General features: G+C 51.9%; 9 protein-coding genes across 9 annotated transcripts; 4 read left to right on the top strand and 5 right to left on the bottom strand.

Annotated features, from left to right (window-relative positions):
* Window positions 1-1,572: 1,572 nt before the first annotated feature.
* Window positions 1,573-2,135, top strand: T069G_05306 (uncharacterized protein; the record flags this gene model as incomplete). The annotated part of the gene is made up of 3 exons (XM_056172516.1): window positions 1,573-1,630; window positions 1,698-2,014; window positions 2,076-2,135. 3 exons carry the CDS (start codon window positions 1,573-1,575, stop codon window positions 2,133-2,135), a joined length of 435 nt encoding a protein of 144 aa, XP_056029374.1.
* Window positions 2,136-3,027: 892 nt separating this feature from the next.
* T069G_05305 (shwachman-Bodian-Diamond syndrome (SBDS) protein domain-containing protein) lies at window positions 3,028-3,519 on the bottom strand (the record flags this gene model as incomplete). The annotated part of the gene is made up of 3 exons (XM_056172515.1): window positions 3,028-3,084; window positions 3,155-3,278; window positions 3,356-3,519. 3 exons carry the CDS (start codon window positions 3,517-3,519, stop codon window positions 3,028-3,030), a joined length of 345 nt encoding a protein of 114 aa, XP_056029373.1.
* A 1,062-nt stretch (window positions 3,520-4,581) lies between these two features.
* On the bottom strand, window positions 4,582-7,835 carry T069G_05304 (rhoGEF domain-containing protein; the record flags this gene model as incomplete). Its single annotated transcript, XM_056172514.1, has 8 exons — window positions 4,582-5,438; window positions 5,496-5,717; window positions 5,793-6,027; window positions 6,084-6,302; window positions 6,360-6,560; window positions 6,634-6,757; window positions 6,797-6,963; window positions 7,020-7,835. The coding sequence occupies 8 exons, from the start codon at window positions 7,833-7,835 to the stop codon at window positions 4,582-4,584; spliced, it is 2,841 nt and encodes a 946-aa protein (XP_056029372.1).
* A 1,690-nt stretch (window positions 7,836-9,525) lies between these two features.
* T069G_05303 (e1-E2 ATPase domain-containing protein) lies at window positions 9,526-12,752 on the top strand (the record flags this gene model as incomplete). The annotated part of the gene is made up of 5 exons (XM_056172513.1): window positions 9,526-9,643; window positions 9,745-9,902; window positions 9,971-10,684; window positions 10,745-12,597; window positions 12,659-12,752. 5 exons carry the CDS (start codon window positions 9,526-9,528, stop codon window positions 12,750-12,752), a joined length of 2,937 nt encoding a protein of 978 aa, XP_056029371.1.
* Window positions 12,753-13,168: 416 nt separating this feature from the next.
* Window positions 13,169-14,018, bottom strand: T069G_05302 (proteasome subunit domain-containing protein; the record flags this gene model as incomplete). The annotated part of the gene is made up of 4 exons (XM_056172512.1): window positions 13,169-13,312; window positions 13,396-13,847; window positions 13,916-13,934; window positions 14,016-14,018. The coding sequence occupies 4 exons, from the start codon at window positions 14,016-14,018 to the stop codon at window positions 13,169-13,171; spliced, it is 618 nt and encodes a 205-aa protein (XP_056029370.1).
* A 751-nt stretch (window positions 14,019-14,769) lies between these two features.
* Window positions 14,770-16,380, top strand: T069G_05301 (TUG ubiquitin-like domain-containing protein; the record flags this gene model as incomplete). Its single annotated transcript, XM_056172511.1, has 4 exons — window positions 14,770-14,906; window positions 14,976-15,496; window positions 15,569-15,585; window positions 15,673-16,380. 4 exons carry the CDS (start codon window positions 14,770-14,772, stop codon window positions 16,378-16,380), a joined length of 1,383 nt encoding a protein of 460 aa, XP_056029369.1.
* Window positions 16,381-16,854: 474 nt separating this feature from the next.
* On the bottom strand, window positions 16,855-17,386 carry T069G_05300 (ribosomal protein l36e domain-containing protein; the record flags this gene model as incomplete). Its single annotated transcript, XM_056172510.1, has 3 exons — window positions 16,855-17,014; window positions 17,120-17,220; window positions 17,330-17,386. 3 exons carry the CDS (start codon window positions 17,384-17,386, stop codon window positions 16,855-16,857), a joined length of 318 nt encoding a protein of 105 aa, XP_056029368.1.
* A 2,894-nt stretch (window positions 17,387-20,280) lies between these two features.
* On the top strand, window positions 20,281-20,814 carry T069G_05299 (uncharacterized protein; the record flags this gene model as incomplete). The annotated part of the gene is made up of 1 exon (XM_056172509.1): window positions 20,281-20,814. The coding sequence occupies one exon, from the start codon at window positions 20,281-20,283 to the stop codon at window positions 20,812-20,814; it is 534 nt and encodes a 177-aa protein (XP_056029367.1).
* Window positions 20,815-21,527: 713 nt separating this feature from the next.
* On the bottom strand, window positions 21,528-24,170 carry T069G_05298 (transketolase, thiamine diphosphate binding domain-containing protein; the record flags this gene model as incomplete). The annotated part of the gene is made up of 6 exons (XM_056172508.1): window positions 21,528-21,644; window positions 21,705-23,363; window positions 23,487-23,571; window positions 23,683-23,778; window positions 23,860-23,906; window positions 24,117-24,170. The coding sequence occupies 6 exons, from the start codon at window positions 24,168-24,170 to the stop codon at window positions 21,528-21,530; spliced, it is 2,058 nt and encodes a 685-aa protein (XP_056029366.1).
* Between the last annotated feature and the right edge of the window lie 487 nt (window positions 24,171-24,657).

Raw genomic sequence — 24,657 nt, 5'->3', positions numbered from 1 at the left:
GGGCAATGATCCCGCCCAGCCAGTGGCATCTGTTAAGTACTGCCTGTCCATCAAGCTCCAATGCCCAGATTACAGTAGAGGCAAATTGGCCGTATGGCAGGGGTCTCGTATAAGCCAGTGGACCACCCCCCCTGTTCCCCCGACGCACAGGAGCAGCGGCATGCGCGCTGATTGGCCGTGAGCCTCTCTGTAACCGCCGACGATGCACCAATCGCCGCTGCGCTGCCCGGCTGGACACAGGCACAACACCAAAAGAAGCAGCACAACAAGACAGTCAAGAGGCCTTTTCGCACACGCCATTTGTGTGACGATGCATGGCTAGCAGTAGCTCACCTGCAGTCTGCAGTCCGCGGTCCCACTGCGCCCGCCGGCTTGGCTCGTCCGATCGCTGCACTTGAGACCTTGCTGGATTACACGTAAAAACATGCTGTATTTCATCCAGCGCTTACACTGCTACAGTACATGTACTCGACCTTTCCCTCCTCTTCCCCCCTCGCCCGCATTTCTCTTGCTTCCACTGCTTCAGAAAACCTCCATCGTCCTTTTGATACCCCCTCAGCGTTAATCCAGTTGCACGGCCTCCTTTTGCAGGCCTTTTTCCTGTTTTCTCTCTCCCCTGTACGAGACCACGACTGCCGACGACTTTCGTTACCCAGCTACTACGCCTAGTCCAGCAACTTGAAACTTGTGTCTAAATAACCTCCCCCTCTCAACCCCGGATCTGGATTTTTGAGCTGCTGGCCAGCCCGTACAATCTTTTTTGCTTGCGCTGCCCCCCAGTCGCCAAACAAACCTCAAACAAGCTCCTCGTTAGAGATCTGCCTCAGGTCTCTCCACCCTTGCTTGGCTCGAAACGGATATCGATCTATCCGACCTTGTCGCCCATCGCCTACATTGGCAACGCCAAAAGTCCATGATCCGAGCTCGACAGGCCCAAACCAGCATCGCCAGCACGGCCACTTTTACCAAGACGGGCTACCAGCACGCAGAGAACCCTCCCCCAAAGCTGAGGCAGACCAGTCGATCCCTCGGCTGCCCATCTCGCTAGCTTCCGGGACCTGACACAAGGCCTCAAACCGTCCATTTGCTGCATCGGCGCCAAAAATCCAAACGCACAGGCCCAAAGAGAAACGGCTAGGGACGTCAGAGGAAGCCCAGCCGCTGCTGGCGGGTTCCAATATAGACTCGAACCGCCCTGCCTTCTTCTGCTGTCTCGACTTGGTTCTTCCTTGGCCACTCTTTTTCGTTTCCTTTGTGTCACCAGCTGCGAGTCTGCTCGGTGTCCTTTTTTCCTTCTTTTTCACTTCTCTTCTCTTGATACACAGGTCCGGTACCTGTTTTCTTTTTTAATCAAACTTTATTTTAACCTTTATTTTTTTTTCTTTTTTCGTCTTCGAGGAGTGTTCGGTAGATCCGATTTGGCTGTGGTTTATTGTTCAAGGGTTCAAGGGAAAAAACGAAGGAAGAGATATCTGGGAATTCTCATATACGCCTGAGACGAGAAAGACAATAAGGGAAAAAAAGAAACCGAATCACGACGACAATTTTTCTTCATTTCCATAAACCGCAACCATGGGAAAGCTTATCAAGAACCACTGGGCTCGGCTCATCATGTTGACGGCCGCCACCTGTATGTGCTTCCCTTCCCCCCTTGTTCACTTATACAGACGTGCACAATACTAACACCTCTCCGCCAGACCAAATCGGCGCCGCCATCGAGGGCTACTTCTGGCCCAAGATCTTCTGGGACTTCCTGACACACTCGCTCGACGCCGCCGTCAGGCCCGCCCCCATCCTGCAGACCATCAACCTGGTCTTTGGCATCGCCATGCTCGCCCTGGAGTGGCCCCTCCCCCTCCTCGCGGGGACCAGCATCCACCGATCCATCGAATTCCGCCTCGCCATGCTCCCCCTCACTGCCCTCGCCTGTCTGCTCATGTATCAGTCAACAAACCCCGGCATCTACTATCTGATCGGAATGGGTGCTTATTTCTGGGCTTACAGTGAAGGCGAAGTACGTTCTCTTATCTTTAAAGTCGTGTCATCTTAAAGAGACTAACATGTTTCTCGTCTAGATTATTTGTGCGAAACCCTGGACTCTACCTCCAAGAGCAGGCAGCTCAGGCAAAGTCTGAGAGCAAAGACAAGAAAGGAGGTGGGAAAAGGAGCAGTGAACAATTCGCATGTTCTCAGAGGGAAATACCAAGGGAAAACACATTGGGAACACAAAGGAAGCAAGGCAGAGGAAAGGGAAAGGAAAGGGACGAGCCAAGGACCAGCGTTGCATGTACAGTAATTTTTTTTTTCGGGAATCCCGCGATGAAAACCGCCAAATCGAACTTCTCTACAAGAGGCCTCACGAGAGCTATCTCATTCTCCGTCTCCGTTTCGTTCTTCTCCATCTATTTTTCTTTCTTTGCATTTTTCTTGCATCAGTTGGCATTTGGTAGCATATGCTGCAGTGTATTATTATTGATGTTGTTGATGTTGGCCTGTATTTCTTTTTATATTTTCTTTGTGGTTTTTCATTTTAGTCGTCGTTGTTCATTTGAACTGATTTGGCATGAACGAGAGGGATGAGCATGTAGTGAAGGAAATACCACGGTATTCAATGGAAAGTGCGAGATTTCGATTAAGAAAATGAATCATATTGGGACATCATATTAGCACAATTGAATATATTACAGATGCGTCACTGAGAATCTCGTATCATACGGAGACGTTGAAAATGCAATGCTTGATTATTCTCTTGTAAAGAGATTCCTACTGTAGTTACGTAAGAAGAGCGACGTTGTGCAGGCATGGCTCATAGCATGACCTCTCTGTCACAGAGCGCTGTAGCTGAAACTCCTTCGTCGCTCAATCAGCTCATATTCCATATTCCTCGCACCACCATCTCGCTGCCATAGTACCGCTAGAGAAAAAAAAAAAATGAGAAGGCGGTAGGCATCAAGTAAGGCGCGCTCAACGCAGCTCATGAAGCGCTTATTTCGCCCTCATCGAGCTCCCAGAGTTGCTTGTAACTCCTTATTTCACCCTCATTGAGCTCATAGAGTCGTTTGTAACTCCTTGCCGACCAGGCATCTATTCAAGAACCGCCATGATTAGTCTTTTGCCAGGAGCAAGATTAGATCTAGTGAATGAAGTGACTTACCTCCATAGTCTGCATAGTACCCTCCTTCAGGATCCGCTCAATCGCCTCATCGGCATTCTCAGTGTCAAACTCGGCCGCTAGTGACATCTTTGACGCAGAGTCATAGGTTCCCTGGGCACCTTGTCTGCAGAGGAGTATCGTGTTAGCCGCCTGCACCGACATCCAATAATTTTTTTTTGGAGAGATGTAGCAAATACATACCGATGTGTCTGGAACACCTGGAAAGTAGAGATGAAATGAGCTAGAGGAACGCTCTTGTCGCTCTGCCACTTCTTGTACGTATCGACATCGTCCACGAAGACAAGGAAGTCTTCCTGCTTTCCCTTGTAGTGAACCTTGGACTGGGTGGATTCTCCTCGAGTCATCTTGGCGGTTTGTTCGTGAGACAGGGGTGTGTTTGCTTGTTAATTGAAAGTGGCTGGAGGGGTCGCGTGATGTTGCGCTAGAGAGAGGTAGCTTGATTGGTGTTGTAGGAGTCGTGTGTAGATGAGAAGTATAAAAAAATCAAAGACGTGCTGGAAGAAGAGAGTTGTTCTTATTCTTTGTCTAAGGTAGAGTTTAAATGTTCAATGAGGGGAGAGAAGGAAGAATTGGAAATTGGGAAGAAGCAGCAGTCTTAAAGAAGTGCTGCGAAGAGGGGAGCTGTCACTGCCCACTACGTCATCGTGGCGTGCAGACTGTGTACATCTGCGCACACCTGCAGTTGGTACCAAGGCTGCAGCTTCCCCGGCTCACCGTAGCTGATTCACTGCACCTCCACAGCAGGCATCGCAACGGGTACATGATGACCTCATCATTGTCTGTATCCGGCACTGACGACACGCGCAATACGTAAGAGTTGCACTTTGCTTTGGCCAGTTGTGGATCGTCTTAGCCGGCGATCCAGGAACAATTAATCAATTCCATGGCAGCTCTTGACATTCACCGTCTTCAGTCACAGCTCGTCAATTGCTTGCTTCTCCGGCCTTCTACTGCCATCCTCGGTCCCACCTCCCACTCCTCTGATCTGGAGCTGTGGTATGGTCAAGGTATGGATGCACGGGCACAGTCTCACGGTCTCGCCTACATACTTCGCCCTGCGAATGTGGCTCACGGCAGATGACATGCCAGCTGCTCTAGCTTCAGATCGTCTCAAGGTACTGTAGCACCTTGTTTGTGAAATAGCGTCATCACCATCCATTGGCCCTTCATAATCGATCTGCTCATTCTCATTCTCACATGAATAATCTAGAATATGCCCTGCCTTGTCTAGAGAATCTGTAGAGCCAAGGAGCTAATCATACACATACACAGCCCGTAGATATGCTTATTCTGTTAGTAGCCAGACAAAAACAACTATCCACCCGCAGTCCCACGCTCCCCATTTCCAAGTAATGTGCATCCAACAACTTGCTTAGCCATCCCCACGCATGACAGCATCCTCCCAATTACAAATCTCTGCCAATTGAAAGAAACTTTCTGAAACTGCCAGGTCCATCGCTCTTCCCCACACCGAGCTTAGCCCATCGATCAAGATATCGGACCTTTTCTCTTGCTGGTTTTCTCGTCCTACCCTTACTCTCGGGAGGCATCGCAGCCTGGGAATTTGTAGGCCTTATCGACCGTGGGACGTTCGTGGTTGCTATGCGAGCAGGAAACATGTACGTGTCGCTGGTGGTATCTGACCTTGAGGGCGCATTCTCCTGTACCCGGCGTCTTCGAAAGCTTCCCGTAACCTCTTTCATGCTACGAGCGGGCGTCCCTAGTATTGCGTGCCCCTTGACGGTGCGCTGTCTCTTCACTTTTCTGCCTGCTTCGTCACCTATATACGCATCGTCACTCGTAATCGAATCCATTGGACGTAGAATACCCCGGCGCTTGATAGTTTCCATGGCAATATGTTCACAAGATTGATTCTTGTGGGCAGAAGAGACCGATCTCTTTGTAAAGTTACTGGCGAAGCTAGCCACGCTGAGTTTTCTCATGACGGTAGATGCGGAATTTCGAACGAGATTTTCACTCCGAGACTTCATCGTCATTCCGGGAAACGGGAGGACTTCTCTACTCCATACGTCTGACAGGAGCGCCTCTAGTCGAGCTCGCTCGCCTCTTGGCGGCGCAAGCACCGGTATTCGGGTTGTGGTTGTGAGTAGAGACTGAGAGCGGTTGATAGTCGAAGCCGTAGAAGCACTCCCGCCGTGATCTTTCAATACATTGGTGTTCTTCAAGATGACTTGGCATAGAGGCGATTTGGCCCCTCCCACAGTGGTGGCCCGCTGTATAGATATCCGTCGAACGAGTGTGCCTTGGGTCTCAGTTAGCATATCGCAGACTCATTCATGTTGATGTGGTGATTGAATACCCTGCTTTCCAAAGACAGACCCCAAACTCTTTATATTCATATGTATTGTGCTGAACACATCCGGCCCCTTTGCCCCTTGGTCATCGCTCGCCGGCCGAGATAATCTTGCTCTCCATTCCGTTTCTTCCTTGGATGTACAAGCTGTCATGATGATTTCGTATAATTGATGATCGCATTCAAACACTACCTTCCAAGAAAAAGGTGCGGTGTGGCACTGCAACCCTGGTAACTGTCAGTTTTGCTGTCTACAGAGCGAACTGTTATTCGGAGTGCCAGCCAGATGCCTGAAAGGCTCACCTCGTCCATTATCCACTTTTTCGATCCTGATGCTGTCAATATTGATACAAGCCATGATGGTGTAAATCGGGTCGACTTTGCCCGCAGAGGCAAGACAGAGCATATCGCGATAGAGTAGACAAATGAAATATTGACCATCAACTCCTTCATCTGTTTGCCAGCATACGTGAAGTGTTCCGCAAAGCCGGATGTGGCCAAAAGACCGTATTTGTCTTTTAGAAATGGCGTCGAATTTCTACACTGAGAGTCAGCTTGTTTAGACCTTATCAAGGATTGTCAATTCGAATGTACTCTGTCTGGGAACACTAATCGATCCTGTAGAATCCATGTTTTTTCGAGTGTAGACTTGATGTTCCTGTCATTCGATGCTCTATTGATCTCCGTGGTTGCTTCGCGAAGCCTGGTCAGGGTATTATCGACTTCCATGTGAGAGTTTGGACAGTCTGATATTGGAGTGCACTTGAGAAGCTCGGAAAAGATGAGGGGGTATTTACAGATCCTCTGGATAGGCTGCAGTACGTGTTAGCTATTTTCGCATGGAGAGTGGCATTGTCCGAATGAGAGCACCTTGACAAGCAGGTCATTTATAGTCAGAGCTTTTTTCGCTCCATCTTCGCTACCTTTGACCGACCCCAGTGCCATCGCCAAGGCCTCAAGGCCTTTTTGATATGTCTCCCAATCTGGTATGGTTTGCTGGGCTGAAGCGATGTCTTTGATCATCATCTCATATGTTGCTCCGTATTCCTCGTATATGAAGAAGCGGCTTATCTAGAAGCCGAGCAGGTTAGTCGAATTACGGTTCCGGAATATGGGAAATTGATACGATGTGGCAAGCAGCTACCTTCTTCCCAAAGGCTTTTGAGACCTCTGCTGCCACTTGAGGATCTGACAGCATGCCTGGGGCTTTCAGCAGCCACCTTGCTTTCGTATTTTGCTCTGGCACGGCACCGAGACTGGACCATCGTCTGTGAGAATAAGGGTAATCCAAATTTGGTAAATGAGACAATGGGGGCGTCACGTCGGCTTGCGTGTATTCCGAGTGTGGAACCGCTCGGTGCAATTCGCCAAGGAGTTCCTCGTGTAACTTGACTATTTCTGTCAAATTTTGGTTGATGGATGACCGCAGGCCGACGCATATAGAGGGCAACGCAGCCAAGATTGTGACGTATACCTGGATACAAGTTAACTAAAGATGCACTCCAATGCCATAGATTAGCCTCAAATTACATTCATGAGGAATCGTATATCGCCAATGTACCCTTCTTCCGTGCTGATGAGCTCTTCTAGCACTCTTCGTCGCTGCAGCGATCTCTCCATGGCAGCCAAGTTGGCTAGGGATTGATTTTCCCGGAGCCCATTATCTTCAGAGGCACGAGGACCCGAGATGGATGCTCTGCTGCTGTGCTCCGTTGTGGAGAAGCCTTGTGAGCGCGGTACGTTTCTTCGTGATCGTGCCACAACACTGACGCTGGCACTGGCAAGACTGGCACTAGCACTTCGGACCGCCGAAACAAAGGCAAAGGAAGATCCAGAGGACGATTGTCGATGGTGCGTTCTTCTCCAATGAGCTGTATGGCTGTGGACATCAGGATCGAATGGCGGCCGTAGAGAACCAAAGCTTTCGTCCGACCGTGTGTGTCGATGCTGTGCTCTACGATGTATCGTCCGCATCCATTTATGAAATGGCCCCTGTGATTTGAATTGTTCAGGATTCTCTGACTCTATGTCAGGGGTAGGGCTCTGATCAATGATAATTTGGGGCACCTCGGCGGTGATGTCCATGGTAGCAGTTTCGACAATTGTCTGAAGCTCCAGATCAGTTCCTTGGGGGTCGAATGGAATAATCTCAGTCGCTTCGATATCAAGATTGGCCATTTTGGTAACCACTTGGGCGTCGTCGGCGCCATATACGGCGTCATATACGACATCATCACTTGGATACTCGACTGCATCTTCATAGTTTTGCATGAGAGCAGCCCAGCTGGAGCGTCGAGAGCTGGAGTTGGAGTCACTGGGACTCGAAGATGAGTCGACCGGAGCCATTTCGAAAGCAGATCAAGAATGAAGTAGAAAGACGAGACCCAAAAAGGAGATGCAAAAATAGACTCCAATATGTCAAGGATGAAAGAGACGTAGGAGAGGAAGACCCAAACATGACCTGGTGCAGAAACTGGGAAAAGAATAATATGGACATAGAAACCATTTGAGCGTGTAAAGAGGAGAAGAAGGTCAGAAACAGAATCGAGTACTTGAAGGGTGCAATAGCGGTGATGGAAGCTCCAGGAACGATCAAATGTGGTTGGCAGGGCATTGGCTCTTTCCGATAATTGCAGGTGGGCAGCATGAACCTGCACTACCTGGTATCATGGTCACATGTTAAGTGGTCGATACATGGAGAACACTGTAAAGTCAGTAAATAACAATGATATATGGATATTTGATGCTATCACGATATTGAAGAATACACAGCTAATGTAACTGATCATAGTAACACCAGTGATGCTTGGTACCTGGTAGAAATATACATCTCGGTACTAGTAGTATTCAATAGGCACTTTAGGCTCTTTGAGGCTCTTTGAGGCTCTTTGAGTCTTTGGCAATATTGCACGTGCAAGAGAATGACATCACCCGGATCTGAAGCACAATATCGTCGAAATCTCAAACTGTTGATCTGAATTCTTCGCTTTGCCACCTCGAATCGGAGCCATGATATGCGGACCGACACGGAGCAAAATTGTGGAGTTGGACGGCTTCAGCTGGACCCTACGGAGAAAGGCACCTGGGCTGTGGAGATGCTATTGACGGCCGGTTTGCCCAGGATTGGTGGACATTCGTGCAGTGTTTCGCAAGTGAGAGTGGCGTCTGATCTTAGTAATGGAACAAAACGCTGCACGCCAGGCCAGGCATCTGCCGCGTTTTGCCATTCAAGGGAGAAGAGCCAAAAATGGACACGGCATGGCATCTACTGTACGAGTATGAAGAGTACGAATTAATTAATTAATTACCCGGACTCGATTTAATCAATCATGCTTAATATTGCAAGGGCCTTTGCCGAGTCGTAGTGTTGCATAGCCCTCCAACTTTCTCCGTATCATCAATCTAACAACCTGGAAACCATGTCCTCTAAAACACGAAGATGCAGAGCCTGCCGCCCGAGATCGCACTGTGACACTGCTGCATTCCAGTGGACCGACACCCGCCAAAAGGGCGCCGCCGATGGCCCGCGACCTGCCGCAGCCACTGTGCGATTAACCATCCTTGATCCCATGCAACCAATGCCAGGGCCGACTCGCCTAGCCGGGCGCTGCAAAACGGCCCTGAAGCTAACCGCACAGGGGCAAGCCCAAGCCCTTTGCGCGAGGCAATGCAAAGTTCCGCCCCTTCGGTCCAAACGAACACGTTGAACTTTTCTGGTGACGGCGATGAGACCCCCCAACTTTTTTTTCTGCTAGTAACTGGAGACCTATAATATAGAGGGTAGCCTTCTTTCGCCCGCCACGTGGAGCCTTGCGGAAGCCTTGACAAATCGGCCATGTTGGCATATCGCTGAAGTGGCCCTGCTGATTCTCTCTCTTTACCCTGACATCCTCTTCTTTTCTTGTCCCGTTACCCTCTTTTGAGTTGACTGTCTGTTGTTGTCTCGAGACTTGCGTATAGCCTCATCTCAAGCAGACGATAGCACGATAAGGATCCAGAGCCCGTCGCCCCGCCGCTCTCGGCGCAACCCGCCATCATGGACAACGCCTATGCTCTCCCCATCGACGCGGTCCTCGCCAACTTCAAAGTCGAGGAGCACAACGGCTTGACTGATAATCAAGTCACGGAGCTTCGAAACAAGCACGGCCGCAATGGTGCGCAGTCCCCGAGCCCCGGAGCCTCAAAATCACCCCGCCATATCAGGGCAAATGGGCTAGGCTTCGACTTGATATGTATCATGCTAACATGGGCGTAGCGATCCCCGAAGAGCCTCCTACTCCCCTCTGGGAGCTGATTCTCGAACAGTTCAAAGATCAACTAGTCATCATCCTCCTTGGTTCCGCCGCTGTCTCCTTCGTCCTCGCTCTGTTCGAAGATGAGGGCGGCTGGAGTGCCTTCGTCGATCCCGCTGTCGTAAGTGGACATGCCTGACTTCAACCCGTTCGGCTATGGTCGCTAACTGTGTCTCGTTGTACATGTAGATTCTCACAATCCTCATCCTCAACGCCGTCGTTGGTGTATCCCAAGAAAGCAGTGCCGAGAAGGCCATCGCCGCTCTGCAAGAATACTCCGCCAACGAAGCCAACGTCGTCCGCAACGGTGGTCACGTATCCCGAGTCAAGGCCGACGACCTTGTTCCTGGCGACATTGTGTCCGTTTCCGTTGGAGATCGAATCCCCGCCGACTGCCGTATTGTTTCCATCGAGAGCAACAGCTTTTCGGTTGATCAGGCTATCTTGACCGGAGAGAGCGAGAGCGTTGGAAAAGACTCCACCGCGGTCGTCAACGATGATAAGGCTGTTAAGCAGGATCAGGTCAACATGCTCTTCTCGGGAACCACTGTTGTTACTGGACGTGCAAAGGCCATTGTTGTCCTGACTGGCTCCAACACCGCTATTGGAGATATCCACGAGAGCATCACCGCTCAAATCTCTGAGCCTACCCCCTTGAAGCAGAAACTCAACGACTTTGGTGACAACCTGGCCAAGGTCATTACCGTTATCTGCATCCTCGTCTGGCTGATCAACATTCCCAACTTCAACGACCCCAGCCATGGCAGCTGGACCAAGGGTGCTATCTACTACCTCAAGATTGCCGTCTCCCTGGGTGTGGCTGCCATTCCCGAGGGTCTTGCGGTTGTCATCACCACTTGTCTTGCTCTGGGTACCCGTAAGATGGCGGCTAAGAACGCTGTTGTGCGTAGCTTGCCGTCTGTCGAAACCCTGGGAAGCTGCAGCGTCATCTGCTCCGATAAGACTGGTACGCTCACCACCAACCAGATGAGCGTCAACAAGGTCGTCTATCTCAACGAAGCCGGAACCGACTTGACCGAACTTACCGTTGAGGGCACAACATACGCCCCCAAGGGTAACATCACCCTCAACGGCCAGATTGCCGAGAACCTTACTGCCTCTTCTTCTACAATCCTCCAGATGGCCGAGGTTGCCGCTCTCTGTAACGACGCTCACTTGGCCTATGATTCACGTACTGCTGCCTTTTCCAGTGTTGGCGAGTCGACTGAAGGTGCCCTCCGAGTTCTTGTTGAGAAAATCGGACCTTGTGCCCCTACTGGAACTGCTCTTGAAGACTGTGGACACTTTGCTAGCGCTGCTCACGAGAAGAGACTTCCCCGGCTCGCCACCTATGAGTTCTCCCGTGACAGGAAGAGCATGTCAGTCGCTGTTCAGAATGGTTCCGCCAAGAAGCTGCTTGTCAAGGGAGCTCCCGAGTCTGTCATTGAACGCTGCACAAGCACCATCATCGGTGCCAACGGTAACCGAGTCCCCCTGAACGAAAAGCTCCGTAACACTCTGCTCAAGGAAGTTGTCGAATATGGTAACCGAGGTCTTCGCGTCATTGCCCTGGCTAGCATCGATGATGTTTCCCAGAACCCGTTGTTTGGCCACGCCAAGACTACCGAACAGTATGCGCAACTGGAACAGAACATGACCTTCCTTGGATTGACTGCCATGTTGGACCCTCCTCGCCCCGAAGTCCCCGCCTCTATCAAGAAGTGCAAGGATGCTGGTATCCGTATCATTGTCATCACTGGCGACAACCGCAACACCGCTGAGAGCATCTGCAGACAGATTGGTGTCTTTGGCCAGCATGAAGATCTCCAAGGAAAGAGCTATACCGGACGTGAATTTGACAACCTCAGCCCCAGCGAGCAGCTGGAAGCGGCTAAGAAGGCCTCCCTGTTCTCTCGTGTTGAGCCCGGCCACAAGTCCAAGCTGGTTGACCTCCTCCAGTCTCTCGGTGAGGTTGTTGCCATGACCGGTGACGGTGTCAACGATGCCCCCGCTCTGAAGAAGGCTGATATCGGTGTGGCCATGGGTTCTGGAACGGATGTCTCTAAGCTGGCTGCCGACATGGTTCTGGCTGACAGCAACTTTGCGACCATTGAGGTGGCCATCGAAGAGGGTCGCTCCATCTACAGCAACACCCAACAGTTTATCCGCTACTTGATCTCCTCCAACATTGGCGAGGTTGTTTCCATCTTCTTGACTGCTGCCCTGGGCATGCCCGAGGCGCTGATCCCCGTTCAGCTGCTCTGGGTCAACCTCGTCACAGACGGTCTCCCCGCCACGGCTCTGTCCTTTAACCCGCCTGACCACGGCATCATGAAGCGCCACCCTCGTAGGAGAGACGAGCCCCTCATTGGTGGATGGCTGTTCCTGCGTTACCTGATCATTGGCACCTACGTTGGTCTTGCAACCGTTGCCGGCTACGCCTGGTGGTTCATGTACAACCCCGAGGGCCCCCAGATCACCTTCCGACAGCTCTCCAGCTTCCACCGCTGCTCGACCGAGTTCCCCGAGATTGGATGCGAAATGTTCAGCAACGAAATGTCCAAGTCTGCCTCGACCGTGTCTCTGTCGATCCTGGTTGTGATTGAGATGTTCAACGCCATGAATGCCCTGTCATCCAGCGAGTCGCTCCTCACCCTTCCCCTGTGGAACAACATGATGCTCGTGTACGCCATCGCCTTGTCCATGGCTCTGCACTTTGCTCTCCTTTACACACCCGTTCTGCAGAACCTGTTTGCCATCCTGCCGCTGAATGCGCTGGAATGGCAGGCAGTCACCATTATCAGCGCGCCTGTAATGTAAGTTTCTAATGAGCCACAAACCTCTTTCATATTTAATGGAAACTAACCAGCTATTTAGTCTTCTTGACGAAATTCTCAAAGTTGTTGAGAGACAGTTCTTCATGCAGCAGAAGCCGGCTGACAAGGCTATCAAGGCGAAGAAGGAGGAGTAGACGAGAGCTTAGAAGAAAAACATATACACATTTATACACATACAATGCATACAGGTATATAGACGGAAAAGAAAGGCGTCACAAACTCAGCTTCTTATTATTGGATGATTCAGAGTGCTGTACATTGTGCCTTGTTACCCCATCTGCCTGTGATAGTCTTACGATGAACAAAAGTTGGGAAAAGCAAGGTATGGCGTGAAAAACACTGTGGCGCAATAACTTGGATGGAATTTTCTTCAGGTTTTTTTTTATTCTCTTGTTTCATTTGCTTCTTTTTGCATGCATTAGAAATTCGACTCGTTGGTTGTTTCGAGTCAAACTCTCTATTTCATACAGCATACACACTTTCAGTCAACTTGCAGACCGCAGGCGTATGTCATATTCCCCCATCTCTATACGTGGCATGTAATCAACCCTTAGTCCTGTCTACCCTTTAGTAACCTCTTGGTGACCTTGTCCTTCTCGATGATGTACACGTGGGCTCCCCAGCCGGATAGGGCGTCACGGTCGACGGCGTTTAGGAGGGCTTGTGAGATGGTCTCGAACAACGCATCGGGCTCCTAGAGAGGCGGACAGGTGTCAGTAGTGATTCGATTTCGTCAAGTTATCTCTGTTAAACAAAGGGAGGATGAAGAGAGCGTACCAAATCAGGCTCCCACAAGCCTTCGCACATGCCAAACAGCTGCTCCGACGCCGTGCCAGACACGATAAAGTCCTTTGCAAAGTCAATGCAGCCAATACTGTCAAACCCGCAAATAAACGGCTTCCCCGTCTTGGGATCCAAGCCAGCAACAACGGGGGAGACAAAGTAGGGCCCGAAGCGGCGCTCGTAGAGGGAGGAGGAGACGAGGTTGGCAAAGGTGCGCGGGGCGATGGCGCGCTCCTCGCGCAGGCGGTACATGTTGACCTTGTAGCGGAAGAGGTCGCTGACGGTGCTGACGTCGGTGGCCAGGCCCGTCAGGCCGAGGAAGACGTCGCCGTACTGGAAGATTTTGGGGAAGTTGTTGGAGATGGTGAGGGCTTGGAGGCCCAGGCGGAGGTCGCAGGCGATGGCGACGCAGTCCTTGCCGACCATGGCGACACAGGCGCCGCCGTCTGTGTTTTGTTAGTTTGGGGACGGTGGTGGGATTGGAAGTAGATTAGAGTTGGAGATGGGGACTGACTGATCGAAAAGGGAGAAGACTAGATTGAGCCATGTTAGCATGTGCCATCATCATCGGATCGTTGGTGGTGATGCTGGGTTGGGTATACGATACGACATACCATGATGCTTCTGTTTGCTTGTCTGTAGCTGGCCGAGTAAATTGATCAAATTCCGAGCTCCAGCCAGAGATGTTCACAATCTGTTCTCCCCGTCTGTCTCTAGAGCCTCGTCCGAATCAATGCCCGTTCGTGAGATCGTATGTTAACTCGAATTGTTTGGTGTATGTAGGTATGAAGCAGTCAGTTGAGCTTCCCTCCAAGCTTGCACCAGCCCCAGCTCCCCCCCATCGCTGGCACGCAAAAGCGGCAGGCAAACATGGTCTGGCGTGGCCGCTTGGCTGCCAGAGCGCTGTGGCGTAGGCTGTCCGAGGTTCTGCCGCTGTGGCTGGTGCTTGTTACGTACTGCGTCGCCTTGGAGGCTGCCTGCGGATTGTTCGAGAAAGAGGGTGGGGCCGAAATTTGATATCTAATCTGGCTTCTGAGCTTCAGACAGTTTGGGGGTTCGACGGCAAGAAATAGTGGAAGAAAGAGACTGCATGTCTTTTGGGGTTATGACATTCTCACCTCTTCGATTCATCACTTGTAACCTTCTACCTCGCGGCCTGTTTTGTGCTACTTGAGCCTGTCGCTTTGTTACTTCAGTTCTAAAGTACTCCGCCGAGCAGCTACCTGTAACCCCACCATAGACGACATCCAGCAGCGTTCCGAGTGCTTCTAAGACTTTCGTGCTTCAATTTAAACCGTTTCCACCCCCGTCTTCTTCCTTCGGGGAGCTTGCTCAATTCCCTAATAACTCTCTCATCCAACCTTCATCATGGCGTCGCACGTCGTTGTCATCGCCACGGATCTGAGGCGCACAACCGTCAAAGTCAACCCCGGCACATACCTATCAGATGTTCTCCAGGAAGCTTGCAAGAAGCTCAGCCTAGACAGCGACAAGTTCCTGCTAAAGTAGGTGCCAAGCCTAAGACTCTACGAACTTCTCATTACATGTTCTTCATATCTAACACGACCGCCTAGACACAAGCAGAAACAAGTCGACCTTTCTGTGCCCTTCCGCACCTCTGGCCTCATCGCCGGCGCCAAACTGGAGCTCGTACTAAAGTCAAAGACTCCCTCCGCTGTGCAAATCGCCCTACAAATCCCCCAACCCGAAGCCAAAGAAATCCCCGGCGGCCGATTAATCAAAAAGTTCCCCTCCGACTTGTCAATATGGCAGGTGCTGCGACAATTTGAGAGCGGCGAGGCGAGCGCGGGCAAGAACATCAACATCACCGCCAGGGGCGTGGCCCAGACGGTCGACACCAACAACTCTGGCGCCGGCCAGCTGTACTACGAAACACCGGTCTTGAACATCATGGGGAGGGAGCTTGGGTCGTTTGCCGACTTTCAGAAGACGCTGTCGCAGCTGGGCCACAACTCTGGCAATGTCCTGATACGGCTGACGTTTAGGAGGACTGAACAGACGCTGTACGAGGCCATGGAGCAGATTGGTGTCTTTTTCAAGGAGGAGGCGAAGAAGAAGGAAGAGGAAAAGGAGAGTGCGTCCTCAGGCGCTCAAGAGGAGACGCCAAAGAACCCATCAGCGGATGGAGATGTGCCCATGGCTGAAGCTCCTTCAGCAGAGTCCGTGAGCAATACAGCTGAAGCTCGAGAAGCAGACCATGCGGCTCCTCAAGGCACACAGAACTCATCACTACAACTCGATGCACATCAGACATTGCCCGAAGTTAATAATTCGGACCCCCAGTCACGCCTCCAACCAGTTAATGTATTCCTCGCCCCCACGAATTCGACTCCTGCTGCTGCTCTTCTCCCAGCCGAAGACAGTGATTTCACACCGACCGTCGCTCACGCCCAGCTGCATCAACAGCGCCTGCTAGAAAGCTCTCGCAATAAGCGGCTCCTATCCGACAGAGAAATCGAGGAAAAGGAGGCCGCTGAGCAAGCCAAGATTGATGCCGTCAAGTCTGTGCTCATCAAGGTGCGGTTCCCAGACAATACCAGCAGCGACTGGGAGATTGGTCCGTCAGACACAGGTGCCTTCTTGTATCAAGCCGTGCGACACGTCATGGCCAGCAATGAGCATTCCTTCCATCTCGTCATTCCTGGTAGTAAGACGGTGATTAAGGACGACGATACCCCCAAGCACAATCTAATACGGGCGTATAAGCTCTCGGGCAGGGTGCTCGTTAGTCTAGTGTGGAATGATGGTGTGCCAGCTGACGTTCGAAAACGGCCCTTTCTCAAGTCCAACTTTGCTCAGCAGGGCCAGGAAATCAAGGTGCCTGAGATTCCGACGGCTGAGGATGATAAAGACGGACCATCGGTGGCACCCAAGGTTCAACAGGCGCCGACGAATAGAGAAGGGGGGGAGGGTTCTGGGAAGAAGATGCCAAAGTGGTTTAAGCTTGGAAAGAAATGATTAATCAATAGCGAGCAGTGAAATTGTTTTTGTTTCTTTCTTTTTCCGCATCCAGAGAAGATGTACGGCGGAATGGCATAATGTATCTATATATCACGGGCAGTTTTACAGCAAAGACGCAAGAGCGGAAGTTGCATACTCAAGACAAGTAACACAAACTTCTTAAAATATTAATCAAGGCATTTGTACCCATCATGCTGGGCGTTGAGGTTTCAGGGAAGAAGAAGAAAATTTTCTAGGTTGGGTCATAAAGACGGCATGTCTTGAAGAGTTTAAGAAATTCGATGAACGAAATCGCAGCTATATAACCGCTGCTGCGCCCGCATCAAAGCCCCATTGAATTCAATCAAAATTCATGACCACGCCAAATCCATGCGAAACCCGTAGTGTTTTAATTCATTCATTTCCCTGTTGAAAATATTTTTGTTTTTCCCATTACCAAGATAATCCCCGCTCGCTTAAAGACGAAATCGTTTAGTGAGCACGACGAGACTCGGCGATGACGCGCTGGAGCTCATCGACCTTTCTCTTGGCACGGCCGAAGGTACCGAGCCTCTTCTTGGCTAGCTTACGGGCACGCTTGTCCTTGCTGTTTCGGAGCAGTTCGATGACACGACGCTCATAGGGGGCGAGGCTATATAGTAACACACACACTCAACGTCAGTATATACCCTTTCAATTATATTTTCTTCTTCTTCTTTGATTGAAAGACCAAAGATCGATAAATGGGAAAACTCACCCAGCAACCTCCTTGACGACCTCACGCACGAAAGCGGTTCGCTTGCTCAGGTGGCCCTTGGTGCGCGAAACACGGGGCTTGACGACACGAGCAGTGGTCTTCTAAATTGAGGAAAATAACACAAACCAAACGTCAGCGTCCATCGTCTGCCGATATTCAAGGGGGGCAGAGATCCTCCACGAGGTGAGATCGCGAGTTGTATTGACGTACGTGGCCCTTGTTCAGGCCAACGGCCAGACCGGTCTTTGCAGGCGTTTCCTTAGCCATCTTGAATGAATTGTCGACTGATCGAGAAATTTCGTTGTCGAAAGAGAGGAGGAGTAAAAAAGAACGTCTCTTTTTTTTCTTCCACAACTTGGGAAATTCGACAGCGCTAGTGGACAATTTTTGGCGAGAGTGTGTGGGTAGGGTCGGTGTGTCTGATTTTCCGGGCGGAGGTTGTGGGTCACGTGCACGAGGGTAAACGATAAGATAAGATGGCAGAGAGTGAACGCTGAAGTGGTGTGATTGGTCAAATTGAGGGCAGCTTTTTTTCTGAATTGGGATAGTGCATAATCTAGCAGCTGTGTTATGTAATGGCAAAACCGCGACGGCTTGAAGCCATGACTGATATCCTCGGTATCAAAGACAGAGACATACGATAGGAACCTGCTTGGTGAGGATCTGCAACTCTTGCTCAACTGACCAGCAAATTGCAGCACACAAACAAATCATTCAATTGGTCACGAAGAGTTTGACTCGTCTTATCTAAAGCCTTTGCTCATGTCCATTAGCCAAAGCACAGTGTCATAGCCATAGCTGAGTCTTGCCAACTCGCACGTGTGTACTAGAGGAATTCTAGAACAAGGCTTATCTCAGAGCACGTCTTCTTTCACGAGTCATGCAGCGGTTGTGTTGAGAAGCTAAGCTGTAGCCTCACGAACCAGTTGCTAATGCAATAGCTATTTCCGTCGGTTAGCCGGCTGGCAGTAGCTAGGATTGACCCAGGGGGAGAGAAGATACACAGCGCGAATTGCTCGACTCTTGTGTGATAACGGGCAGGGTCCGAAGCCATGTCCGGATCGCCAATCGAACTCGATCATGCCTGAGCTTGATAATGGCCTGTCGTTTCCCGAGGCACAAGTAAGGGGTCACGAGCCACGGACAGGGCCATACGTAGCATCAGCGAGCAAAAGAGACAGTTGAACACCCTTGCTCCGCTGTTTGGTGATGCAGCTGCTCGTACTTGTCGTACTTGTGCAGTATTATGTACAGATTACAGCAATTAATCCGACAGAAGCTCCCTCATGGGCCCTGTTTCTCCCCCGCTTCATTCTTTGAGCTAGTTGTTGGCCGTTCGAGGTGAGAAACAACAGACCAACCGGCAGTCGTCAGAAGGGACGCTAGGGCGGAACTGTGTCGTCTTGCATCCCAAGCGGCGTTTTTGGTCGCCATCGTTGCCCATTGGCGCTCTGCTCATCGTCATCAAGGCGGCGACAAGGGCGCTTAATTCCATGATAATATCCCGTACTGCTGCTGCCCCAGACTCCATAGCAAAGGAGGAAACGAGGTGATTTTCCCCATTGCGAACCCCCCCCCCCCTTTATCGGTGCCCCGGGCCATTGGCTGCTTCGGCTCCGTCGTCGCGCCCGTATGAGATGGAGATGGGCTCACATCCTGGGCCGTCGTTTTGGAGTCGTCAGATCACCGCCCGCTCGCATCGCAAGGACACCTTCTGTGTTTGGAAGTGCCTGACAGCTGCCAATGCTTTGTCCATGCCATTGGGCGGGTGATTTAAGGTATGAGGCGGTTGTCAGGTCGGCACACGGTGACGTAGTTTTTGGAGAGACGGGCCAGGACCGGCTCAAGCGATGGATCGTGGATGTATCTTTGGGGGCGAGATGAGTTGAGTTGAGACACTTGACTCGGACAGCTCATGATTCCATGTTGTTAGCGCGCCGCTGCTATCATTGCTGCACTCAATGTGGCTATCAATTCAATTGATCAATCGCCAATTCTCGCAGAATGCCATCCAATGCACGTCTGCATCTGCATCCGGCTCTCGTTATCAGGGGGTTGATCAATTTCCCCCTGGTGACTTGCGGTCTGCTTCGTCTGTCCTGTCATATCCTGTACTGTCTTGTGCTCCCTTTGCTCCGTGCTGTACCCGTGCTACCCGTAGCAGTACCTGTTCTGTACCTGTGCCTTACTCCGTACGTCTGCACTAATTGTCCGGCTTGATCAATGTCCATGACGCTTCAATATTTTCACCTCAGGTAGCACTGCTAGGTAAGGTAGTAGTAGTAATGCGTACCACATATCGTCAGGCAATTTCTCCCCTCTTTTCTCTTTCTCTCCTCTCCTCTCCTCTCTTCATCCCAATTCCCCGCCCCCAAAGATGCAATCAGCAACAGAAGCAACACCACTCCCCCCCCCAATGCTACTGTACTATGCCTCCTCTCCTTGTGTTAGTACATTAGAGCTCAACTCGCAAAAGGCCAAGTGCTAACGCAAGCACCAAAGCGCGGGGTGACCCAGCCTAGCGGGGCCCAAAGAGGGGGGGCTGGACCTCTTCTCCTCTAGGCCCTGTCTCTTGTCTCTTTAGCGCTTTACCTAAGATAGGGCCCGCTGCGACAGCTTCCCGACGCTGCTGCTTCTGCTGCTGCTGTGCATGTATGTACGAGTACATGATAGCAGAGAATGGACCCTCTTAATACCTCAGTGTGTCTTATTGCACCGAGTGCGTGACTCGCTTCTTTTTGCTCTCATCTTCTCATCCTTTTCCCCCTTGTGCTCGCTCTTCTGTCGTTTTCATCATCTTTTTCCAGCTTTCTCTCCCTTTTCTTCTACCCAGCTGCGAGAACGACGCGCTCGCAATGACACGACGATAAAACGCCTTGCTACACCGACGTCATCAGCACCCACTCTGTCGAGATAAGGCGAGGCAGCGACTCACCTCCATTCTTGCCCATCACCACCATCGCCAACCAATCTCGAGCGCCTTCACCGTTCCATGTCGCTGCGGAAGCAGAAACCACAATAACAGAGGGGGGAAACAATAAAAAAAAAACTACATATACAAACCAAACAGGAGGGATAGCGCAGCAAAAAATCTCCCTATAGATACAGACACGGAGACCACATCACTTGGACAAGCAAAGCAAAAAAAAGACTCCTTCACCATGTCCAGTCTCCCGTCACAGCATCCTACCCTCTCCCTCCACCTCACCGACCTCACTCTCACCCCGCTCATCACCTCATCTTCGTCGCCCACCCATCTCGAGTCCCTCACTTCGCTCACCTCGAGCGCCATCACCTCCCAGACCACCGCCCAGCGCGCCAACCTCGGCCGCCCCCAGCGCATCATGGTCGAGTACCCCGACTCCGGCGCCGTCGTCCTGCAATCCTACCTCGACCCCCGCGAGTCAGGCGGTGGCCACTCCGAGTCCGAGCCCGGCTCCAAATACAAGCACGGCCACGACCATGACCATGACGCCGACGCCGACGCCGACCCGGACGACGCAACGGCCAGGACCGGTAGCGACGACGCCGTTGCCCCCGTCCTCATCGGCGTTGTCGTCGCCGCCTCGTCGGACGATGCGAGGGAGGCCCGGCGCGCTGCTGCCAGGCTGGAGCGCATCGGCCGCGAGTTTCAAAAGGAGTGGGCGGCTCAGGGACTGGAGCAGGACACTGACGGGAGGAGCACTCCTGAGTGAGGCCAGCACACCTTCATACATCCAGCAGCAATAATAGCAACAATTTACGAGAACCATGGATGGTATATATAGCCATCCCCCATCTCTACCAGCGACAAAGCTCGACACCGAACCAGGCGGAGTCGGCTTTTATAACAGCTCGAAGAGAATGGATCCGAAAGAATTCAGCCGAGGCCGCACTCGAGCGAAATAATACATTGGGGCGCGGAAGACAACAGCATTTTTTTGGGAGCGCGGCGCAGAGAAAAAAAGGACGAGTATACACGCGCGTTAATGAGAAAGATGGCTGGATCGCTCTTTTTTACCTGTTGTTTTTTCTTGTTCATTCTATATTTATATTTTCCTACTTGTTTCTCCAAATCTTACGCAACGCAGTCAAGAGTCGCGTTATAGCATACAGGAGATTTAGCTACCACGTTGGCTCCACTGGCGTTTAAAAACAGGGTTATCATAGGCAATTGACTTTTCATCTCAAAGATTCATTACGGCTTTTCATCTTGAGCTTCATTTTGTTCAATTTTTTTTTTCTCATTTCATCTATTTGCGATATATAAAAAAGGAAATCGAACGTTTCCTTTGATCTCAGAGTACAGTCGTCAATACGTGAAATCATATTTTACCCCCTTTTCTTAGCAACCGGCCTTTTCTTTCCACATGTTTTTGTATGATTTAAATTTTTATAGAAGAGTTTTTTATTGCGTCTGCTGTAAAATTTAAATGAGCTGCTGGAAAGCACGGTTGATGGGAGAGCGAACGTTGGGGACGTCCTTCCAGAAGTCGATGGTGAGCAGAGCACGCTTGGTGATACCCTCGGGGGTGAACTCGAACTTCTATAGCGATGTGTTAGCAGGCCGTTACTTTCTCCGGCGTTTTCTTCTTCTCCAACGTACCTTGTAGACATCCTTGTAGGCACCAGAGGCACCGAATCGGTTGAGGCCGAACTGCTCGTGAGTGTAGCGCTCCCAGCCCATGGTGCTCATCACCTCAATGGACAGAGAGGGGATGCCGTCGGGCAGGACGGAGAGTCTGTACTCCTTGGACTGGGCATCGAACACCTCGAAGCAAGGGATAGAGACGATGCGGGCCTTGACGTTGTGCTTCTCCAAGAGGACCTTGGCGGCATCCACGGCGATGGAAACCTCGGAACCGGTAGAGACCAGGGTGATCTGGGCACCCTCAACCTCCTGCAGGACGTATCCACCCTTGATGGCCTTCTCGATGATGGAGCCCTCGAGCTGGGGCAGGTTCTGGCGAGACAGGGCAATGATGCTGGGGGTGTGCTTGGAGGTCAGGGCAATGTAGTAGGCAGCGCTGGTCTCGTTGCCGTCAGCAGGGCGCCACACCATGCAGTTGGGGAGGGCACGGAAGTGAGCCAGAGTCTCGATAGGCTGGTGAGTAGGACCGTCCTCACCCAGACCGATGGAATCGTGGGTAGCGACCCAGATGACTCGGACGCGGGACAGGGCGGACAGACGAACGGCACCGGCAGCGTAGGAGACGAAGTTGAGGAAAGTACCACCGTAAGGGATGATGGTTCCGTAGGCGGCCAGACCGTTCATGATGGCGCCCATACCGTGCTCACGGACACCATATCGGATGTATCGTCCGGAGTAGTCGCCGAGGCCGGTGGCAGGGGGCTGGAAGTCGACGGCCTCCTTCCAGCGGGTCAGGTTGGAGCCAGTCAGATCGGCAGAGCCACCCTGAAGCTCGGGGAGGATGGTCTGGACCTTGCTCAGGACGGTCTCGGACAGCTTTCGGCTGGCAATGGCAGCGTCGCTGGTGCTGTAGACGGGCAGGCTCTTCTCCCAGCCCTCGGGCAGCTCGCCCTTCAGGCGGCGAGTGAGGTCAGCGTGCTCGGCGGGGTACTTCTCAGCGTACTGAGCGAACAGCTTGTTCCACTCCTCCTCCTTGGCGGCACCCTCAGAGGAGTGTCTGCCGTAGAGCTCAGCGACCTCCTTGGGGACGACGAAGCTCTCCTCGGGGTTGAAGCCGAACTTGGTCTTGAGCTGCTTGATGTCGTCGGCCTTGAGGGGGGAGCCGTGGACACCGTGGGTGCCCTCCTGGAGGGAGCCGAAACCAATGGTGGTTCGCAGCTTGATGATTGAAGGCTTGTCCTTGACGGCCTGGCACTTCTTGATGGCGGCCTCCATGGCCTCGAGGTCGTGATCGCCGTTCTCGACGACCTCGACGTGCCAGCCGTAGGCCTCGTAGCGCTTGGCAACATCCTCAGTGAAGGCAACGTTGGTGTCACCGTCAATGGAAATGTGGTTGTCATCGTAGATGCAGATGAGGTTGCCGAGCTGGAGGTGGCCAGCCAGGGAAGAGGCCTCGCCAGAGACACCCTCCATCAAGCAACCATCACCGAGGAAGCAGTAGGTGTAGTTGTCAACCAGGTTGAAGCCGGGCTTGTTGAAGGTAGCGGCAGTGTGAGCCTGGGCCATGGCCAGACCAACAGCATTGCAGATACCCTGGCCCAGAGGGCCAGTGGTGACCTCGATACCGGGAGTATCGTGAGCCTCGGGGTGGCCAGGGGTGATGCTGTCAACAGTCTGTAGGGAGAAGACACCAGTTAGTGCTGCTCGACATATCCTAGCCTCTTTTGCAAAGGCTAGGCTAACTGAGCTTTTTTTTTTTTCTTCCCTTGTTCAGTTCGGAGCTTGGCGCAAACTTACTCGGAAGGCCTTGAGGTCATCGATGGTCAGGGCGTAGCCGAACAGGTGAAGCAGAGCATACTGGAGCATGCAGCCGTGGCCGTTGCTAGATTGGGGCGAAAAAAAGCACCTGTTAGTCTCGCGATTCGCAGAGCGGGGATATCTTTCTCTCCTCTATTTCCTTTAGAGGGAGGGGCGGGACGGCGAGAGCACTCACGAGAGAACAAATCGGTCACGGTTCAACCAATCGGGGTTCTTGGGGTTGAACCTCAGGAACTTGTCCCAAAGAACGTGGGCAATGGGAGCCATGCCCCTGCGATATCATCGTTAGCAGCCAGAACGGGCGGAAGTGGCGGGAGCGGAGCTTCGCGTCACGAAGCGTGGCCAGACTCACATGGGGGCACCGGGATGTCCCGAGTTGCTCTTGAAGGTCGCATCAACCTGGAATCGCAAAGCAAGTCAGTCAATGCTCTGCGTCTTTGTTCTTTCTCTCTCGTCTGTCTTTTTTGCACTTCTTTTTGTCGTCCTTCTCGCGTTGGTGCCTCGCAACCTCCACCACTGTCGTCGGGCGTAACCAAAACTTTCCAGCCCAAAGCTCTCACACAATGGAGGGGCAATGGCGGGGTAAAAAAGCAAAGGGGAAAAACATACCGCGAGCAGGCGGATGGTGTTGATGGCCTTCTGGTCAACCTCTGTGTAGCCCATGATTGCGAATGGTCGGATCTGCGCTATAGAAGAAATCGGGTATCAAAGTAATTGGGAATATGGAGAGAGAGAAACGGACGGGGCCTGATGGGGGGAGGGCCGCATATAAAGCTGCCCGGTGTTGAGGGAACCTTTTTGTTGAGGGGTTAATGTTATGTCACGGATTAGGGGATGCTTAGCTCAGGCCATCAATGTTCCCTCTATCGGCCCCTCTAACAGCAGCCCTGGAGAGCTTCCCAAGTTCCGTAGCCCCTCCACGAGCCACTCTGATGCCGCCCTACTGGAGCCCCGGGGCAGCGCAGCCAGGCAACGGCAAATGGCAATCGGAGCGCAAGTTCCAGCGGGGCCCGTTTCCGCTACTGGGAGCCCGCCCGTAGCTTGTTGCGGCTTGCTGCAGCGCCGATTCGCCCTCTTACTGTGTGTGCGTGTTGTTTCGTACTTAAAGGATTTTTAACGTGGATTCCACGCTTTCCAGGTTTTTTAAACT

Source organism: Trichoderma breve, chromosome 3 (genome assembly GCF_028502605.1).
Source record: "Trichoderma breve strain T069 chromosome 3, whole genome shotgun sequence".
NCBI classification, from domain to species: domain Eukaryota; kingdom Fungi; phylum Ascomycota; class Sordariomycetes; order Hypocreales; family Hypocreaceae; genus Trichoderma; species Trichoderma breve.
Note: the sequence above shows the minus strand (reverse complement) of the source record. Positions and strands in the feature narration are given on the sequence as shown.